Source organism: Zalophus californianus, chromosome 5 (assembly GCF_009762305.2).
Source record: "Zalophus californianus isolate mZalCal1 chromosome 5, mZalCal1.pri.v2, whole genome shotgun sequence".
Lineage (NCBI taxonomy): Eukaryota > Metazoa > Chordata > Mammalia > Carnivora > Otariidae > Zalophus > Zalophus californianus.
Genome location: NC_045599.1, coordinates 72,621,749 through 72,638,505, shown reverse-complemented (window position 1 = coordinate 72,638,505; position 16,757 = coordinate 72,621,749). Strand labels below are relative to the sequence as shown.

Sequence of the window (16,757 nt, the reverse complement as noted above, 5' to 3'; positions counted from 1 at the left end):
TTCTTTTCAGAGGCTCGCATACATTGTAATGAAATGCATTAGGAGTTTTCTTCACTTGAAATCCAAATGAGACCCATTTTGGCTCACACCCTTGACAGTCTCTTTTATAAGCATTGCTGTCTCCTGTTCTTGTGTGGGCCTAGTAAAATGCTTCCTTTGTAAGATGCACAGAGACAATATAATGCCACGAAAGACGAAGGTGTCAAAACACAAAGTTAGAGGCAATCTAATCAATGCCTCCTGATTTAGCCTTTGAAGGCTCTCTTCATTAAAACTCTTTAATGGTGAGGCTTATCTTGAGGTAGAGCTGTTAGTTAATATTTTTCAGTGTCATTCTTTGGACAGTCATTTGTACCTTTTAAATGTATTTTCAGTATTCATTGTTTAGTAAATTGGATGTCTTGTTAGCATGGTGGTGGTATGAATGACTTGCATCAAAATGATTGAAGGTAATAGTGTATAAATTCTTGGTACATTTTTTTTTTCCTATCCCCTATTCCCCATCTTTCCTCCATCAAAAAAAAAAATCTTAATTTATTTTCTTTCTAAATATCAGGTGTAGCATGTCTTTTGATGCTTTCAAAAGCGGACATTTAGACCCTTTTTCATATCCAAAAATCTGATTGGAAATCTAAAAATAACTGGAAGCAATTGAAATTTTTCTTTCAAAGGAGTTTATTGCCTTTGCCAGCCTTTTACTAAATACACTTTTCAAATTAATTTTCTTTTTATTAGAGCTTTTGGGCAGAGCAATGTGCATCTCACTGAAGTGGTAGAAAAAATGCTAAGATGTCCTATGCTCTCCTGAGTTTTTGTTTCATGTTTCAGTTAAGTACGTTGGGAATGCTGGAGCCTGGAAGAGAAGAGAGATGCCACCTCCCCAGCTCCAGACAGGGTTATGTACTTAGGAATTTCCTGTCGATAGAAGACATTCTTTAAAACAGTTTTATTTTCCTAGGTGTGAATGAAAGTGTGTAAAATATAAAATGTTTCTGACTCTTCAGTTCACTATTCCCCTTGCCCAGTAATTTGTTCAAATTTAATAAATGAAAAACTTGAATTTTTTTTCTCTTACACATGGACCAGATGGCATCATGATCTGAAAAATTATAGAGAATACTTTGAAGAATATCTCATTAATGACGTGTGTGTCTATATTTAGACTCCTTTTATACACACACGTGTATGGAAAGCTGCATATATTACAACAGTAAATATACTTTAGTTTTTTTGTTGTTGTTTGTTCCCAGAATATATTCTAATCCTTCTTGTAAGCAGATTGAACAAATACATATGTTTTAGGATCAGCGCACTCACATGAACCATTTCGAGAAGCGGAGAAATCAGGAGCGTAATTTCTTTTAACATGCCCAGCTTAAAAAAAAGCTCACAAGACGTCCTTGCTACCTTTTCCACCCCAATCTACAATTATCAGTAAAAATAAATAATTTACAAAATGCAGGAGATAGAAAAAGATAAACACCACAGAATTTATGCACTCTGGTATCTTGAAAATGGAAAAGAATTCGAGCAACTTTGACCTGATTTTTAAATGACTACTGTGGTGACTACAGCTGCTCCAGCTTAGTAATTATTTGTGCTAGGTTGTTTTTGAGTCCCATATGTATAGGAGCTCCAGGCCCAGCTACCTCATTTGCTGGCACAAAAACAGATTCTTCCAGGTGCTGAAAATTAAATTTTAATATATTATTTAAATATTAAGAGAATTACAGTTTCAGTAATTTTACTGCTACAGCTGGAGTGCAAAGCATGCCTGAAGAATGCAGAGTATTGGACCATCTAACATATAGGAAGTTTATAGTGATTTTTTAAATATTAGCTTATATATTTAAAAAATGATGGCTTTCTTTGGCAGTTAGTTTATGTATGGGTAAACTTGATTCATTTCTGGTAGTTTGGGCATGCTTTAGATTAGTGCAAACTATTATTTTGGGGTCTGATTAGTTACCTACCTAGACAGGAAAATATGTCAATGACAAAGAAATTTAAGATAGTGAAAGGTAAATAAATGACTAAGAAATCCTTGCCTCTTGTGGCTCATTACATATGTATTACTCTGTTTTGAAAGGAGTGTTAAAGCCTAGAGTATTTTTTTAAATCTCTGTTTCCTCCTTTCTAATGAGAATGATCTCAAAATTGTTAGAAATCAGAGAAAAAGTCAACAGAAATTCTCGTTTCTAAGATCCCAAAAGCAAAATTCCTCATTAGCATGGCTCTTGAAATTTTTGTGTGGCTTGACCTATCCAAATTAACTAAAACACCATTTAAAATAATATTTCTGGGGGCGCCTGGGTGGCTCAGATGGTTAAGCATCTGCCTTCGGCTCAGGTCATGATCCTGGAGTCCTGGGATCGAGTCCCGCATCGGGACTCCCTGCTCCTTGGGAGCCTGCTTCTCCCTCTGCCTTTCTCTCTCTCTGCCTCTCTCTCTCTCTCTCTCTCTGTCTCTCATGAATAAATAAATAAAATCTTTAAAAATAAATAAAAAATAAAATAAAATAATATTTCTGTGTTGATGTCCATAATTTGTTTGGAATCCAGAATGAGAAATCAATTTAATCATGAAATTTTATATGTTACAATCATTTGTAACTTAATTTATGATGAAATCTCGCTTTTCTGGGAATTTCACACAATTGTAAATTTGCTAATTAAAAGTTCTTTTCTATTAAACGTTATTTTAACAAATGTACCTTTAAAGAATTAAAGACATCTAGAAGATGTGCAGTGTGTTAAATTGTTTACCGTAACCAGCCATTTCAGAGCAAAGGGTCCTTAGTATATAAAGCACCTTCAAAGTATAGTGTCAGGAACAAATTTCCTATTAGTGATAATCTCTTACACATACAAACTTCTGTCTTATGTTTGCTAACTGAATTACACGTTGCGGGCAGAAATTGTGGAGCAAAGTGCACGTGGGATGACTCCTTGGTAGTTAAATTCACATGCTCTGGATCCAAATAGCTACGGTTCGAATCTCGGCTCTACCACCTTCTAGCTGTGTGACCTTAGGCAGCCAACCTTTCAGTGCCTCAGTTTTTTCATCTGTAAAATGGAGCTACTTTTTTAGGTGGTTACAAGGATTAGGTGAATTCATCAAATAAACGATTTCAAATAGTACATGGTACGAAGTAAGCACTATAAATATCAGGGTTTTTCTTAGTAACATTCATGCCGCTAGCTTTGAGTACATGGTAAAAAAATGAAATGTAGTTTTCACTTTTATAACTCTTGAAGGGCTTTAGCATTTATTTAAGATGCTTCTAGAAAGCCAATGACTTGATGATATCTAACCCATTAATATAAATAAACTCTTTACCCTTGGAATTTCTACTTTAGATTATAGTAGTAGGCCATTTATAGTTCCGTTCATAACTCCAGATATAGTGTGAAAAACTGTGACATAGACTGTCAAATAGTAAATGATTTAACAAAATCTCAGTAGGAAGAGTTACATAACTACTGCTTAAATTTCAGAACACATTTTAAAAATATAAGAGTAAAGAATTTGTCAGCCTTTTCGTTTTTCCCTCTCCTACCATGTAAGTGTAGAAAGTACTTACGTTTAAAGGTCTTAATTGATTTTGAAAAATCTAACTGGTTTTGAAAATCACTATAAGAAAAATAATCATGCAAAGTAATATCCTGAAAGATGGATTAAAGGCCATGTAACATAATATTTTCCTTCTGTAAAACAGGATTTTTATGTGTCAATATGAGTAACTAATATTTTTTTCCATCATAAAACAATTGATTTGCAGTGTCAAAATGAGCATTTAACATGCATAGACTGAGTACCTACTAGGTCTGGACGATTTTAGCTGGACTGGGTGGGCAGTAGAGAGGAATTTGGACAAAATCTTTACCTTCATAAGATTTATGTTCTAATGATAGAGAAGACAATAAACTGATGAATCAATAAATATGAACATAATGTCAGGTAGGAAAAAGGCTATGAAGTAAAATAAACCACATAAGGGTGTGGTGCGCAGGTGACTCTCCAGATAAGATAACCAGAGAGGGCATCTGTGGAAAAGTGACGCTTGTATGACCCGAGGGACCAATCTATGAAAATGTCTGGGGAAGAGCAGTACATCAGGCGGAGGGAATAGCACATTTGCCATTCTGCTCAGAGACAGAAACAAGCTCCACATTGTCCAAGGAGAGCAAGAAGACCACTGTGACTGGAGCTAAATGAGAGGAGAGGGAGGAAAGAGAGGAGGCAAAAGAGGAGGCAAAAAGGTGACTAGAGGCCAGATCTCATAGGAAGGCTTTGATTTTGTGTGATAACAAGTCTTTGGAGGGTACTGAGCTTGAAGAGGTATAATCTTATACCTTCGAAACATTGTTCTGATTGCTATGAAAGTAGACCATAAGGGTAAAAGAGTAGAAGAGGAAAAGTAGAATGCGGTGACCACAGTCCCAGGTGAAATTAAGTTGATGGAGGTGGCAAGAAGTGATTGGACTTTGGCAACCATTTTGAAGATGTGGGGTCAAACCATGTGTAAACTAGAACTTGGAGGATTGCTGACGGATTGAGTGTGAGGTGTGAGAGGAACAAATCAAGGAGATCTACCAGGTTATTGGCACGAACCACTGTGTGAATGAGGGTGTGATTTACTGAAATGAGGAAACCTAGGAAGGATGGAATTTGGGGGAGAAATCAAGAATTCTGTTTGGAACCTATTACATTGGGGATGCATTTAAGACGTCTGGGGAGATGGAGTAGGAGGTGGATGTGGTTACATGGAAGTCAAAGCAGAGACCAGGGATGGAATTATTGTGGTAGTGATGGTAGTTCAGAGGATATTTATAAGCTGTGATGGAGTCGATGAAGGTCATTGTGACTGAGGCCCGAGGCCCCGGGCTCTGATGTGGAGAAGGCAGGAGGAGGACCGTGCTGTTAGGTCACGGAGAGAGCACAGGAGTGGGGTAGGAAGAGAGCTAGGAGAACCAAGAGACTGGTTTGGCTTGGAGGTAGGGAACGATTACGTGCCCTGTCCGTCTCCCCTGGGTCCTTCTTGCTTTAGTCACTGTCACACAAATTCCTAGACACACTGTAGCCTTGGGTATCCCTCTGCTTTCCAGTCACAGCACGTGGACTTGTGTGCTCTCCCTCTCTCTGTCACGGTCCCGGCTCTGGCTCTACCATCGACACAGATGGACCTCCTTTACTCCCAGGCTTCTCCGGGTGCTCCTCACTTCGCTCTTGGACTGAGGGATGACTGACCCAGGACAGCCTCTAGGGGGACCAGAATTGGTGGTATGAGGAGGAGAACATCCCTCTAAGCCTCCCCCTCTTCCTCCTACCACTGCTGCTGTAGTGCCAATGCTCCTGATTCCTTTACCTCCTCTCGGCCCCAAATTCCAGCCTGCTTAGTTCTGCTGTTGCATGTTATTTTGGCTGTAACTATTAACCTTTTATGATGTATCAGCAGATAGTGGAGGGAGCCTCTGCCACCATCTTTATTCCTGTTCCTGATCTTTTGAGTTTGTTTTTTTTTTCCTCCAAAAGTAAATACATTGGCATCTGCTCCCCATACTCTGAGCCCAGCCTGTTCTACCTCTCAGCCTGTCCAGCTCTCCAGTCATTGGGGAACGAGCCTGGCCTTGCCAGCAAGGGCAGATGTGTATTTTCTACAAGAAATCCTTGTCCCTGTATGGTTATTAATCTCTGGGGTAAATCATGGGTCAGCTGGATTTTTTTCTGAGGTAGCCTGGGCCCACCACATCATATCAATGTTGTTGTTTCTGTGAGAAGATATTTCCCAAGTTGTTAATAATCAATTTACAAACAACTTTCAGAAATAATCCACTTATAATTGAGGGGCTGCTTTGTGTATTTATAGCCATCTTGCCTAATTTTGTATCTACTATATATACACAGATATAGTGTACATGTTTACCTATCATCTGTAATAGACATAATTCATGATGGATCTAAATTAAATTTTCTGAAATAGGCAAGGTAGAAATTTTATATCAAAATAAATTCTTGAATATTACTCTTAAGCAGTTTTATGTAATTATAATTTACTGAGTCAGAACATTTAAATTTTTTGCCTTTGACTAATTTCTCTTACTTTCTAAATTAATGAATTCAAAAGCATATTCCACTGCAGAAAACAAATGGTACATAGGAATTAGACATTTTTAAGTTAATTATGGTATAAAAACAAACTACTTTTCATAATAAGTAATAGGTTTTAAAGTTAAAGTATTTTATATTGTAAGGTGATACATTATAAAGTTATATTAATTATCTATGATAAGTGTAAATTTGAGGATTTTGTGGAGAAACGTAGCTTACGTGGCAAAACCAATATGTTTGATTTTTTTAAAAAGATTTTATTTATTTATTTGACAGAGAGAGACACAGTGAGAGAGGGAACACAAGCAGGGGAAGTGGGAGAGGGGAGCCCGATGCGGGGCTCGATCCCAGGACCCTGGGATCATGACCTGAGCTGAAGGCAGACGCCTAACGGCTGAGCCACCTGGGCGCCTCATATGCTTGATTTTAATTTTTAAAATATAGAGAATGTAAGGTTCAAGTGCAAGCTATATATATTTAAAGCACACTTTAGAACATTCGTATCTGTTATCTCATTTTCCCTGCACAATAACCCTAGGAGGAGGGCTGATATCATGAGCCCTATTTCACAGATGAAGATGTTATAACTCAGGAAGGTCACTAAAGGTCTGAGTGCTAGTGAGAAATGTCTGACCCTGTCATTCTCATTCCAAATCTAGGTCTCTTTCCACTGCCTGGTGCTGCCTTACATTTTTTGAGGGTTGTGGAATGCAGCAGAGTAACAACGTGTTTATCTTTTATTTTGGCTTGCTGGACACCTATGGAGCTGAGTTAAGCCTGGAGCGCCAAAGTCAACGAACCACTCTGTACTTGGAGTAGATCTTTGCTGCTGAGCAAAAGAAGGAATTGGCGTCATCTTGCTTTGTATTTTCAAAATATTTTAAACACTGAAAGGCAGGGCTTTCCTTCTACGACCCAACACGGCGATGTGGTAAATCCGGTGAGGAGCGCACACTCTCCCTTCAGGATTATGGATCCCAGGAGGGCAGTGGCTCTTAGACTACGGAAGACTGGGAGGACCCTGAGGAGTGGGGCTTTCAGGCTTTTGGAGGGTTGTGACCGTGGTGGAGCAGGAACAGAGTTCCCTTCCTTCCTGCTCCAGAGTTGTGGCTGTTGTATGTGCCTGAGAAGTGAAACAGTATTGTTTCTCCAGTCTTACTCCCTAATGAAGACATGGGGGAAAAGAATAAAAAAATTTTCCTGCTGTCTTTTCCCTTTCTCATACCACTTGTTATAATGGGTCAGAAGGTGGAAGGTAAATGAAAAGTGGTGCTCTCAAAATGGCTTTTAATATAAAGAGGTCTGAAAGGATGCATAACCAATTACTGATTTTTAAGGCGGTGGTTCTTTTCAGGTGGGGTGGTTAGCTTCGGAGCTGAAGGGACACATGGAAGATATTTTTTTGGCTTCTGCGTGATGGGTATGAATTACCTTTGTAGTTTCAAAAACAAGAAAAGATACTCTTTAAGATGGCTTTAATCGCTCTGAAATAGTGTGAAGACAACATACTTCCCCAACTCAATAAAACAACGAAAGCTTTATTGAGGAAGAAATGGTATATCCTCTTCATCAGAGCATACTATTTCTGTATGACCATCAGGACGGCCAGGCAGGGTGGGGTGCATGCCTGGACCTCTCCGATATGTGCCCACCCTCCCAGAGAGCTTCAGGAGGCCACAGCTATCCCTGTGAACTCTTGAGTCAGTTTGGATGTGCTGTCTTCACTGTGGGTTTTTTGAAGAAATAGACCAGAATTGAGTCAAGGGGAGAAATGTTTGCTTATCAGTGAAGTTGAAATGTTCTTTAGTAGTCCCCTGCACTTTTTCGTATAGTAGGGTGTTGGTGGGATGGGGGGCGGGGGATATTTTAGGAAATACTACATTTCAATTTTGATGAAAAAGTAATATTTCAAGTGATTTAGTGGAATAACCTAGAATAAAACTTCTAATAGCCCTGTCCTGTTTTGACCATAATAACAAAATTATTATTTAGAAAGTAATAGTGAAAGAATAGAAATTAGTAACTACTGACATCTTAGGTTTAGCTTTTTTCTATCTTTTGCTTTAAGCACCAACTATTTTATATGTACAATGTAAAGCCATATTTAACAAGGGAACACTCAAGTATTATGGACACTCACTACCTTTCGGATTTAATTTAACCTCACTGTCGGTTATTTTGTGTGCTGATGTTCTAAAGTCTGAGTAAGATCTATTTGCTTCAGGCAAGCCCAAGATGTACATAAGATTTGCTTTGATTTTAATGTGTGTACAGTTCTAACTCAAAATTAAAGAATGTACCATTGCCAGTTAGTTAATATCAAATAGCTAAGTTCTGCATTTTGACATATAACACAATTTTGAAAAACAGATACCAAAGAACTAAACAATGTTAAATTGTAGAGTTTAAGGAATAGAAAAATTTTGTTTGTTTTTAATAACCCTCTTTATAATGTGGTTACATATTATGTCGGATTCTTGAAAGTGTCCAACTGTAGAGTGGTTTTCATCGTTCTCTAAGGCCCACATTGGGGGGAAATAATAGTTAATATAACTGGAATTGTCTAATCACAAATAAATTGTTTTAAAAGTCACTAGAATTTATAGCATACATCAAAGTATTTGTTTCTGTTTTTTTTTCTTTTTTCAAATAAAATAGTAGAATTTGAAAACTCCACCACTATAAGATGATAGTGATCTATAAAACTTATGTTTACCATCCATCCCTTTTTTTTCATGCTCAGTAATTAAAAATGGCCATGGGCATTTTTTATCCACTGAGATTTACCAACTGCTATAGCTTTCAACATTTATAGAAGGATTTCTACACCTGCTTTTTTTTTTATGAAATAACCAAATATCAGAGCAGCTTGAAGTGTTTTCTTTAAAAAAATAATAATAAGTTTACCTCTAGCCCTCTGGTTTTCAGCAGATAGAAAGCGCTATCATTAGCCTACCATCCGTTTTAATTTGAAATCCTAAGAACAAAAGTCATTAATAAGTCCTTTGTCATGGATTTTAAAAAAGAAGACGCCTTTTTAGTATTTGTATGTCATCATGCCAGGCCTAGAAAATTAGGCTAATTTATTATTTAAAACACTGGTGGGATTCCTAATTGCATTCATCATTAGATATGACACGTTTAGAACTGAGAACCATATCCAGTGAGAATTTTCCAGTTTGAATTTTGAAATAAAAATATTTTTCAAGAGATCCCTAGCTATTGCCTGTTACCATGGTAACAGTCCTATTTGTCTGAGAGCTCTGTCCGCTGCCAATGAGGGAGAGAGCAACGTCAACTAAACATACGAATACATCAAAGACAAATTCATATGCTCAATCTGATCAGCTCAATTAATGTAAGAACAGAAGCTGAAGGGGGTTAAAAGAGGGCACCCATTCAGGATAGATGAAGCCCCTTTTAGCAGAATATACACGCCGGCCTTTTGGGGGAGGAATTTAGCACACTGTCAAAAACATTATCAGAAAAAGAAAGTACTAGGCCTCCTACACCTAACAGATATGAAGCTGTCAGACAAAGAATAGCACTATTCATTAAATGACACTTATTTTCTCCCACTTTACAAGAATACAGCGAACAAAACAAGCAGGGGAGCAGCTGAGAAAGACACTTTTTTCTTTTGCTAGTGATGACAGACATGCAGCAATTATGGTGATAACTAAGGAATACTAAACAAGAAGCCAGCCTCCATTCTGTTTATCACCTTAAATTTTATGTTACTAAATTTGCATGCAACTCCTGTTTGTTTTATTATTTATGTCTGGGAAAAATTAGATGCCTTTGTTTTTAACATGGTGCCTTGAATTTGGTGTAGCATACCTCTAAACTCTATGAGATCGCTCACTTTTCTTGTTAAATGGCCATATCAAGTTGAAATGCTTTTGAAGTAAGACATTTCCAAAGCACAACAAGACTGCTGTTGTCAATGTGAGGTGTATATTGGGCTCGGGGGGGGGGGGGGTGGGGGTGGTTTTCATTAGTGTAAAGGGAAATACCATACATCTGCACATTTTTTTTTTAGAGAGATAGACTGAAAGCTGTATTAATTGCCACCTTTGCTTTATGCTTCATTTTACATGGTGAAACGTGTTACGGTGCACATATATTTAATGGATCCTGTTTTGGTTTTTGGTTTTTGTTTTTTCCTTTGGGGAATTTGTAGTGGTAGGTAGTAGAGACTGGCATGTAGGGCTTGTAACAGGTGCAGGCAAGTAGGAGTTCCCGTGAGATTGCTGCCTTTTAAGAATCTTATGCTTAAACCATGATGATCTGATTTAAGGCCCATTATCAATAGTCTGCTACTTATATCTGCATGATCGTGGACTGATTGATACTGACTTTGTAGCCATGTGCTCCATAATGCGCTGTCAGGAAATGCTGACAGATGCAATGAAAGAACAATAAATGTGGGGCAGCCGTAATGTAAAGGTCCAGCTAGGCTGTATGAAAACTGATAGCTAGGATATTGCCTCCTATGTTACCATATACACCAGTCCCTTTGAGAATTTAGCGGGTGAGTGAATTAAAATGGTCTCCTGATACCCAGAAGGGGAAAAAAAGATCTTCATTTAAGGAACTTGCCGACTTTGCCAAAACATTGCTTTATAAGAACAGAGCCAAGATTAAAAAAAAAAAAAAAAAATACTCTTTTACTCAAAAATCTAGGCATGTCTGACACATCTGAGAAACTATTTCTTAAAAATCAATACACACAAAAAAGCACTGTATCTACTTTTTAGGATACTTCACCTATTTGTATAAAATTACAAAAGGAGACATTTTATTCGAATTCCTATTTTAAATGTAAGGCATTTGATACTATATTTTAAAAATTCTTGATCTTCGATCAGTGCATGAATATAGCTGGCATTTTGCCAGTGCAGGTTTTTAACAAATAACTAGGATAATATTAATATGAAGCCATGAAAGTTACCCTCTTCTCCCTAGTCTTAAAATGTTCCTTTGAAAGAAGTTATACTGGACTATAATTCATGCCTTTTCTTGTTTACATATTTTAAAAATACCCTCTGTGTTCTTAAACATCATTTAATAATTTAGTATTTAAAGACATAATCAACATTCCAAGACTGTTGTCAAAAGTAAAGTAGAATTCAAATACATTTTAACAAATTACTTGTACCAAAAATAAAATCATTTATAATGATATCTTCACAACTCAATGTAGACTCTGATACCTGGCCGTAATTCTTCCTCCTTTGATTAGAAAATGTAGAATGTGTTGAATACTGACATATTTTCAACATTGAGCCCCTTGTGGTACCTACACGTAATGGTGGGCGCTGAGGTCAAAGCTGCATTGATAATTTGATTCATTTCCTTATGGGTGGAAAGTAAGAGTCATCTTCTTTATTTACAAAGTTGCCTAAAATGTTTTGGGGGAGCCTGGAGAATCTAATGATTTAAAAGGAGTTTGTGAAGATTATTTGCTCAGATGAATTTAATTTTTGATCCAAACCTTTTTATGATATTTGCCACATGTAGAATGACATTCAAAAGCAAATTTTTAGGATGAGAAAAAACTTACTCTAGCAAGATTCTTAAAATGCAGTCTTCTGAGAGTACTCAAAAGAATATTCTATGCAGATCATTGACAAAACACGCCTACGACTGTAATTGTGTACATTCAGGGGAATGACTTTTTTATTCCATATTATTGACATAATAGATTGAGTCATCATTACTGTCTGATATGCAAAGGCCTGGTTTAAAACTCTTCTGTGGATCCTCTTTAGCACGCAAAATATTGACACAATAGATGGTAATGGCTCCTTTGGAGCCATTAGGGTCCATCATGTCAGGGCCTGCTCAGACATTTCTTAGCAGGTAGCACGCAGACTCTTGACATGATAGATCATAACAAGTCCAAAGGAATAATTATCATTTCTTAGATTACACCATACTTGGGAATTTCATAGTTTATTAAAATTAGAGCATATTATCACCAATGTGAATTTTAATTCATTAATTATATTCTATTGGTAATACATGCTTCATTCAACACAACGTATATTATAAACTACGTAAACAGACCAGATTGCATGCATTTATGTTACACTTCTCCCTGTCTAGGAACTTCAAGAAGTCCACCCTGATTGTTATGAATATTCATAAAAAAGCAATTCATTCTCAGCCTTCTACCTTTTATGCCAAGAGTCAGCCTGGAGCAAATTTTTCATGTCCACGGCCTAGACCTTTGAAAGTAGAGATGCCTAATGTAAAGAGTGACAGAGCTTGAGTGACACTGACTGTGACAGGCAGGAGCTCTGGTGGGCACCCATATAATTAGATCTTTGTGTGGTCTGGTTAGCAAAGACAGAACTTGATGTTTTACTAACAAAGTGGTTTGAAAAGAAACCACATCCCTCCAAAGTTTAGGCTGTTTGTCAGGTACAGAAATGAAAATACAAAATTTGCAAAGAAAAAGCTCCTGGTGGTCTTGGATAATATGTATTATCGCGGTGTAAAAGCGGAAGTGAGTGACGTTGGATTGGCCTGTAAGGAAAGCATCATGCTTTTTCTTTTCATGTGAATAGTTTTTATTGTGTTGAGATTAGAGACAAATATAAATTACATTATACAATGTGGCAAGCCATTAGCTTTTCATAAAAAGAAATTTTATCTACAGTGAAAAGCTTTTGATCTTGAAGACTTCATGAAAAGCTTTTTAAGTTTGATTTTGGTGGTGTTTGTTATTTGGTGTAAGTGTCAGTATCAGTGTCTAGAAATTATGTCAGGTGGTTTGCCTATTTGCATGGCAGTGTGGTACATTTAAAGGGTGTCCTTTTTGAATTTCCATTTCAAAAAATGTAAACTCAACTTATAACTAAGCCTTAATGAATAGGCCCTAATTAGATCATGTATAAGAGAAATAGTTGTCTCACTTTCATTAGTCTTAGATTAGTGTTTTCCCATACTTTAATGCTTGTTGTGTTTTCAGGTTCCAAGCAACATCACAAGCTTCCAAAAAAAAAAAAAAGAAAGAAAGAAAGAAAGAAAGAAAGCTAAAACAAAGTAGTTTCTTTGAACTTACAGACTCATTTGGATACAGAAAATTCCCTTTCCCCTTATCTTTAGCACTCTCAGAGAACTGGTGTAGACAAGTGCACGATTTTTGTTACTGAAAAAATGCAGTGGCATAAACCTATTGCACACTGGAGGTCACCCTTGCTATTTACAAATTTTCTACACTTTAACAAAACAAAAGTAGATCCCGCATACTTTTAATATGCACTACAGTTTGCATGATATTTTGATATAAATACATGGATACTATGTGTCTTCCATGTATAGTCAGTCATATTAAGTGCAATTAAGGAACCCATTATGAAAATCTTATGGTTGTCTGATTTTTCTGATGAAATAAGCAAATGACAGGAAGCTTTTCAAAACGAAACTAGAAGCTTTCATTATATATTATATATAATGGATTTTGAAAATCTTTCCAAATTGTTATAACAGAAGTCTAGAGTAGAGTTCATATGCATTTCTTATTCAATAATTTGTCAGATTTTTTTCTTTACCACATCATTTCTGGAGATAACTTTACCGTAGTTAATACTTACAGATTGTTGATAAGAAAAATTACTTCTGAGTAATTTACTTTGACATAATTTATTGTGGTATGCTAAATAGTTGAGACTGTTCTGTTTTTTCACCATGTTACTTTCACATTTTTATGTCCATTCAACAAAAAATAATATTTTAGTATGAATAAAAATTTTTTTCTTTAACAATTTACTTGAAAGCAATGACGTACATAAAAATGAACTCATTAAACTCAATAAGAACTCTGGTTTTGTTTTTTTTTTGCAAATAGCTCAATGACAAAACATAAAACAGAAGAAAAAACATTTAGCCTACATCTTGAAGCCATTCAAAATAGGAACCAAAGATAGACTGAGGAGTGTCTGATTCCTTTTCAGTGAGAGTGTTCTGAAAATGGAAGGGTTCATCATCTGGGAGCTGTAACAAACAAAGTGTGAAGTTTTACAGAGGAAAAAGAAAATAAGCATTTTACCTATTTTATCTATTTTCCCTTAAGATATACTATGAATACCATGAATTTTTCCTGATGCCTATTACCTTAGTATACATAGTCCATTTTCTTTCTCACAATTATTTTATAACACTTTTTAATCTTTCATTAAAAGGACCCTTTATAGTTTCATAGAAGTTTCACATAATATGTCAGTTATCTGGCATACAGGTCAGAGGTCAGAAATGAGTTAAAATAAGGGATAATGGCTTGAACAGGTTCCTATGAGGTGGCAAGATCAAGAGAGCAGAAGGTACACCATCCCATTCGCTCGTCAAAGACAGATGTCCAAGGATATATGTCCACTAACAGAGCAACCCAAACACTCTGCTGTTGATACCGCATGGGCTGTCATCCACTCTCCTTTTCTCTCCCTCTTCAGGCTTCACTGGAGGGAATTGATAAGCCGTACCTCAGGCTCCAGATGGTTGATTTGTACAAAGAGAAGCAAGTGCATCGCATCTCCTCTTTTCAACTTCCTTTTTGAGACATTGCCAGTGTTACGGCCTATGTCTCAAATCCCTCCTTTTGAATCTAGTCATTCTGCCCCATGTTGAAGGCTTAACAGTGAGCATCTCTCTCTGCGAAGCCTTACCCAAACACTCTTGCACCATGGTTAGCTTTGGCAAACAGTCCAAAACTGCCTGTCTTGCCCCTTCTGGGTCCAATATGTATGTCTTCAGGTTTTCAGTTGAACGGAAACTGTGTGTTTGTCTGTTCCATTGCACTAGTGAGTTTGTCTATCCCGTTGCGGCAAGTACGGTCTTTTTCATCCTGTATTCCTCACGGCCCTGAGCAGACACTGGCCATGGAACAAGTGGAAGTCATCTCTGCCTCCTCTGAACTCTCAGAATACTTCCTTTGTACCACTTCTGTGACCCTAAGCACTTCATACTTTGATTAGTTATCTGAGAATGTGTCTTCTCTCTCCTCGGCGAAAATGTAAATTCTGCAAGAGCAGAACTATGTCTTATATCCCACACTATCATCTCCACAACACCACTGTCCACACGGTGTTTTCAATTAAAATTTTCAGCCACTTAACTAGCACTTATTGAATACCTGGGTACAGGGCACTATGCTAATTGCTCAGGATGATATGACACAAACTGTTATTGTTGATACTGAAAAGGACCCTATAATACAGTGGGCAAGAGAGAGTAATGAGTGTGAATAATAGAAGAACATGACCAGGGCACAGTGAATGGAGAGAGCGCTGAGTTGTGGCTGAGAATGGAAGTAGCCAGTTTCAAGCTTTCAAGGAAATATTTGGTAATGTGGTGTATGTTGCCTTTATTTTTATTTGTTTTAGAGAGAGCGTGCGCATGTGCACCAGCTGGGGGAGAGGGGCACAAGGAGAGAGAGAGAAAGAGAATCTTAAGCAGGCTCCATGCCCAGTGTGGAGGCCCATACAGAGCCCGGTCTCAGGACCCTGAGATCATAACCTGAGCAGAACAAAATCAAGAGTCAAACGCTTAAGCAATTGAGCCACCCAGGTGCCCATATGTTGCCTTTAAATCCAAATTCAAGGGTGTGGCTTATGGCAAAAACTTCTTCTTCTGGGGATGGGAGAAGAGCCTGAATGGAGAGGATTTTCATTCCATCCCATCTCACCAAAAGGAGCAATGACCAAAAGGTCATTTAAGTTTGAGCACATGAATCTATCCCTGGACAATGGAAGGAAACATTTTGCAGGAAGCCAGCCCTTACACATTTATTGAGTGAGGAATTCTTAATCTCAGGAAACAAACTGAGGGTTGCTGGAGGTGGTGGGGGGGGCGGCGGGAGGGAGGGGGTGGCTGGGTGATAGACATTGGGGAGGGTGTGTGCTATGGTGAGTGCTGTGAATTGTGCAAGACTGTTGAATCACAGACCTGTACCTCTGAAACAAATAATGCAATGTATGTTAAGAAAAAAAAAAGAAGATAGCAGGAGGGGAAGAATGAAGGGGGGGAATCTGAGGGGGAGATGAACCATGAGAGACGATGGACTCTGAAAAACAGACAGAGGGTTCTAGAGGGGAGAGGGGTGGGGGGATGGGTTAGCCCGGTGATGGGTATTAAAGAGGGCACATTCTGCATGGAGCACCGGGTGTTATGCACAAACAATGAATCATGGAACACTACATCAAAAACTAATGATGTACTGTATGGTGATTAACATAACAATAAAAATTTTTTAAAAAGTGAATGCAGTTACTCGGATATTTATTGATTGAACAAGTCAAAAAATGAATAATCGCATCTTAAAACACAAGAATTCTTTGTTTTTACCAAGGAACTTTGTGCTTCATACGTAAAAAATCTAGACACCCTTAAATTTATGTTTACATTTCTCTGCATGAATATATAAACCATATGTTTTAAATATCATCATAATATATAATTTCTTTCCCTTCTGGAATTTTACTGACTTCCCTTTATTTTCAACCCAGTAACTGAGTATCAGGCTGCCTGAGTTTTTAAACCAATACTAGATTCAAAGCTCCTTGAGGAAGAGACTACATCTTACCACTCTTTCTCCCACAAGTGCTTATGTTCTAACTTAAATTAGTTCAAGAATAGAAAAG

General features: G+C 37.3%; 1 protein-coding gene across 6 annotated transcripts in view; it reads left to right on the top strand.

Annotated features, from left to right (window-relative positions):
- KIAA0825 (KIAA0825 ortholog) overlaps window positions 1-16,757 on the top strand; it is a 414,781-nt gene that overhangs the window by 261,106 nt on the left and 136,918 nt on the right. For 4 of the 6 annotated variants that reach the window (XM_027605650.2, XM_035727665.1, XM_027605648.2 and 1 more), the window contains one exon: window positions 6,771-9,085. The exons of the other annotated variants lie outside the window; for them this stretch is intronic. In XM_027605650.2, the coding sequence (XP_027461451.2) occupies window positions 6,771-6,930 (160 nt within the window). In that variant the 3' untranslated portion in view covers window positions 6,931-9,085. Of the gene's footprint in view, window positions 1-6,770; window positions 9,086-16,757 lie in introns of those variants that run through there. 6 annotated transcript variants of the gene reach the window in all.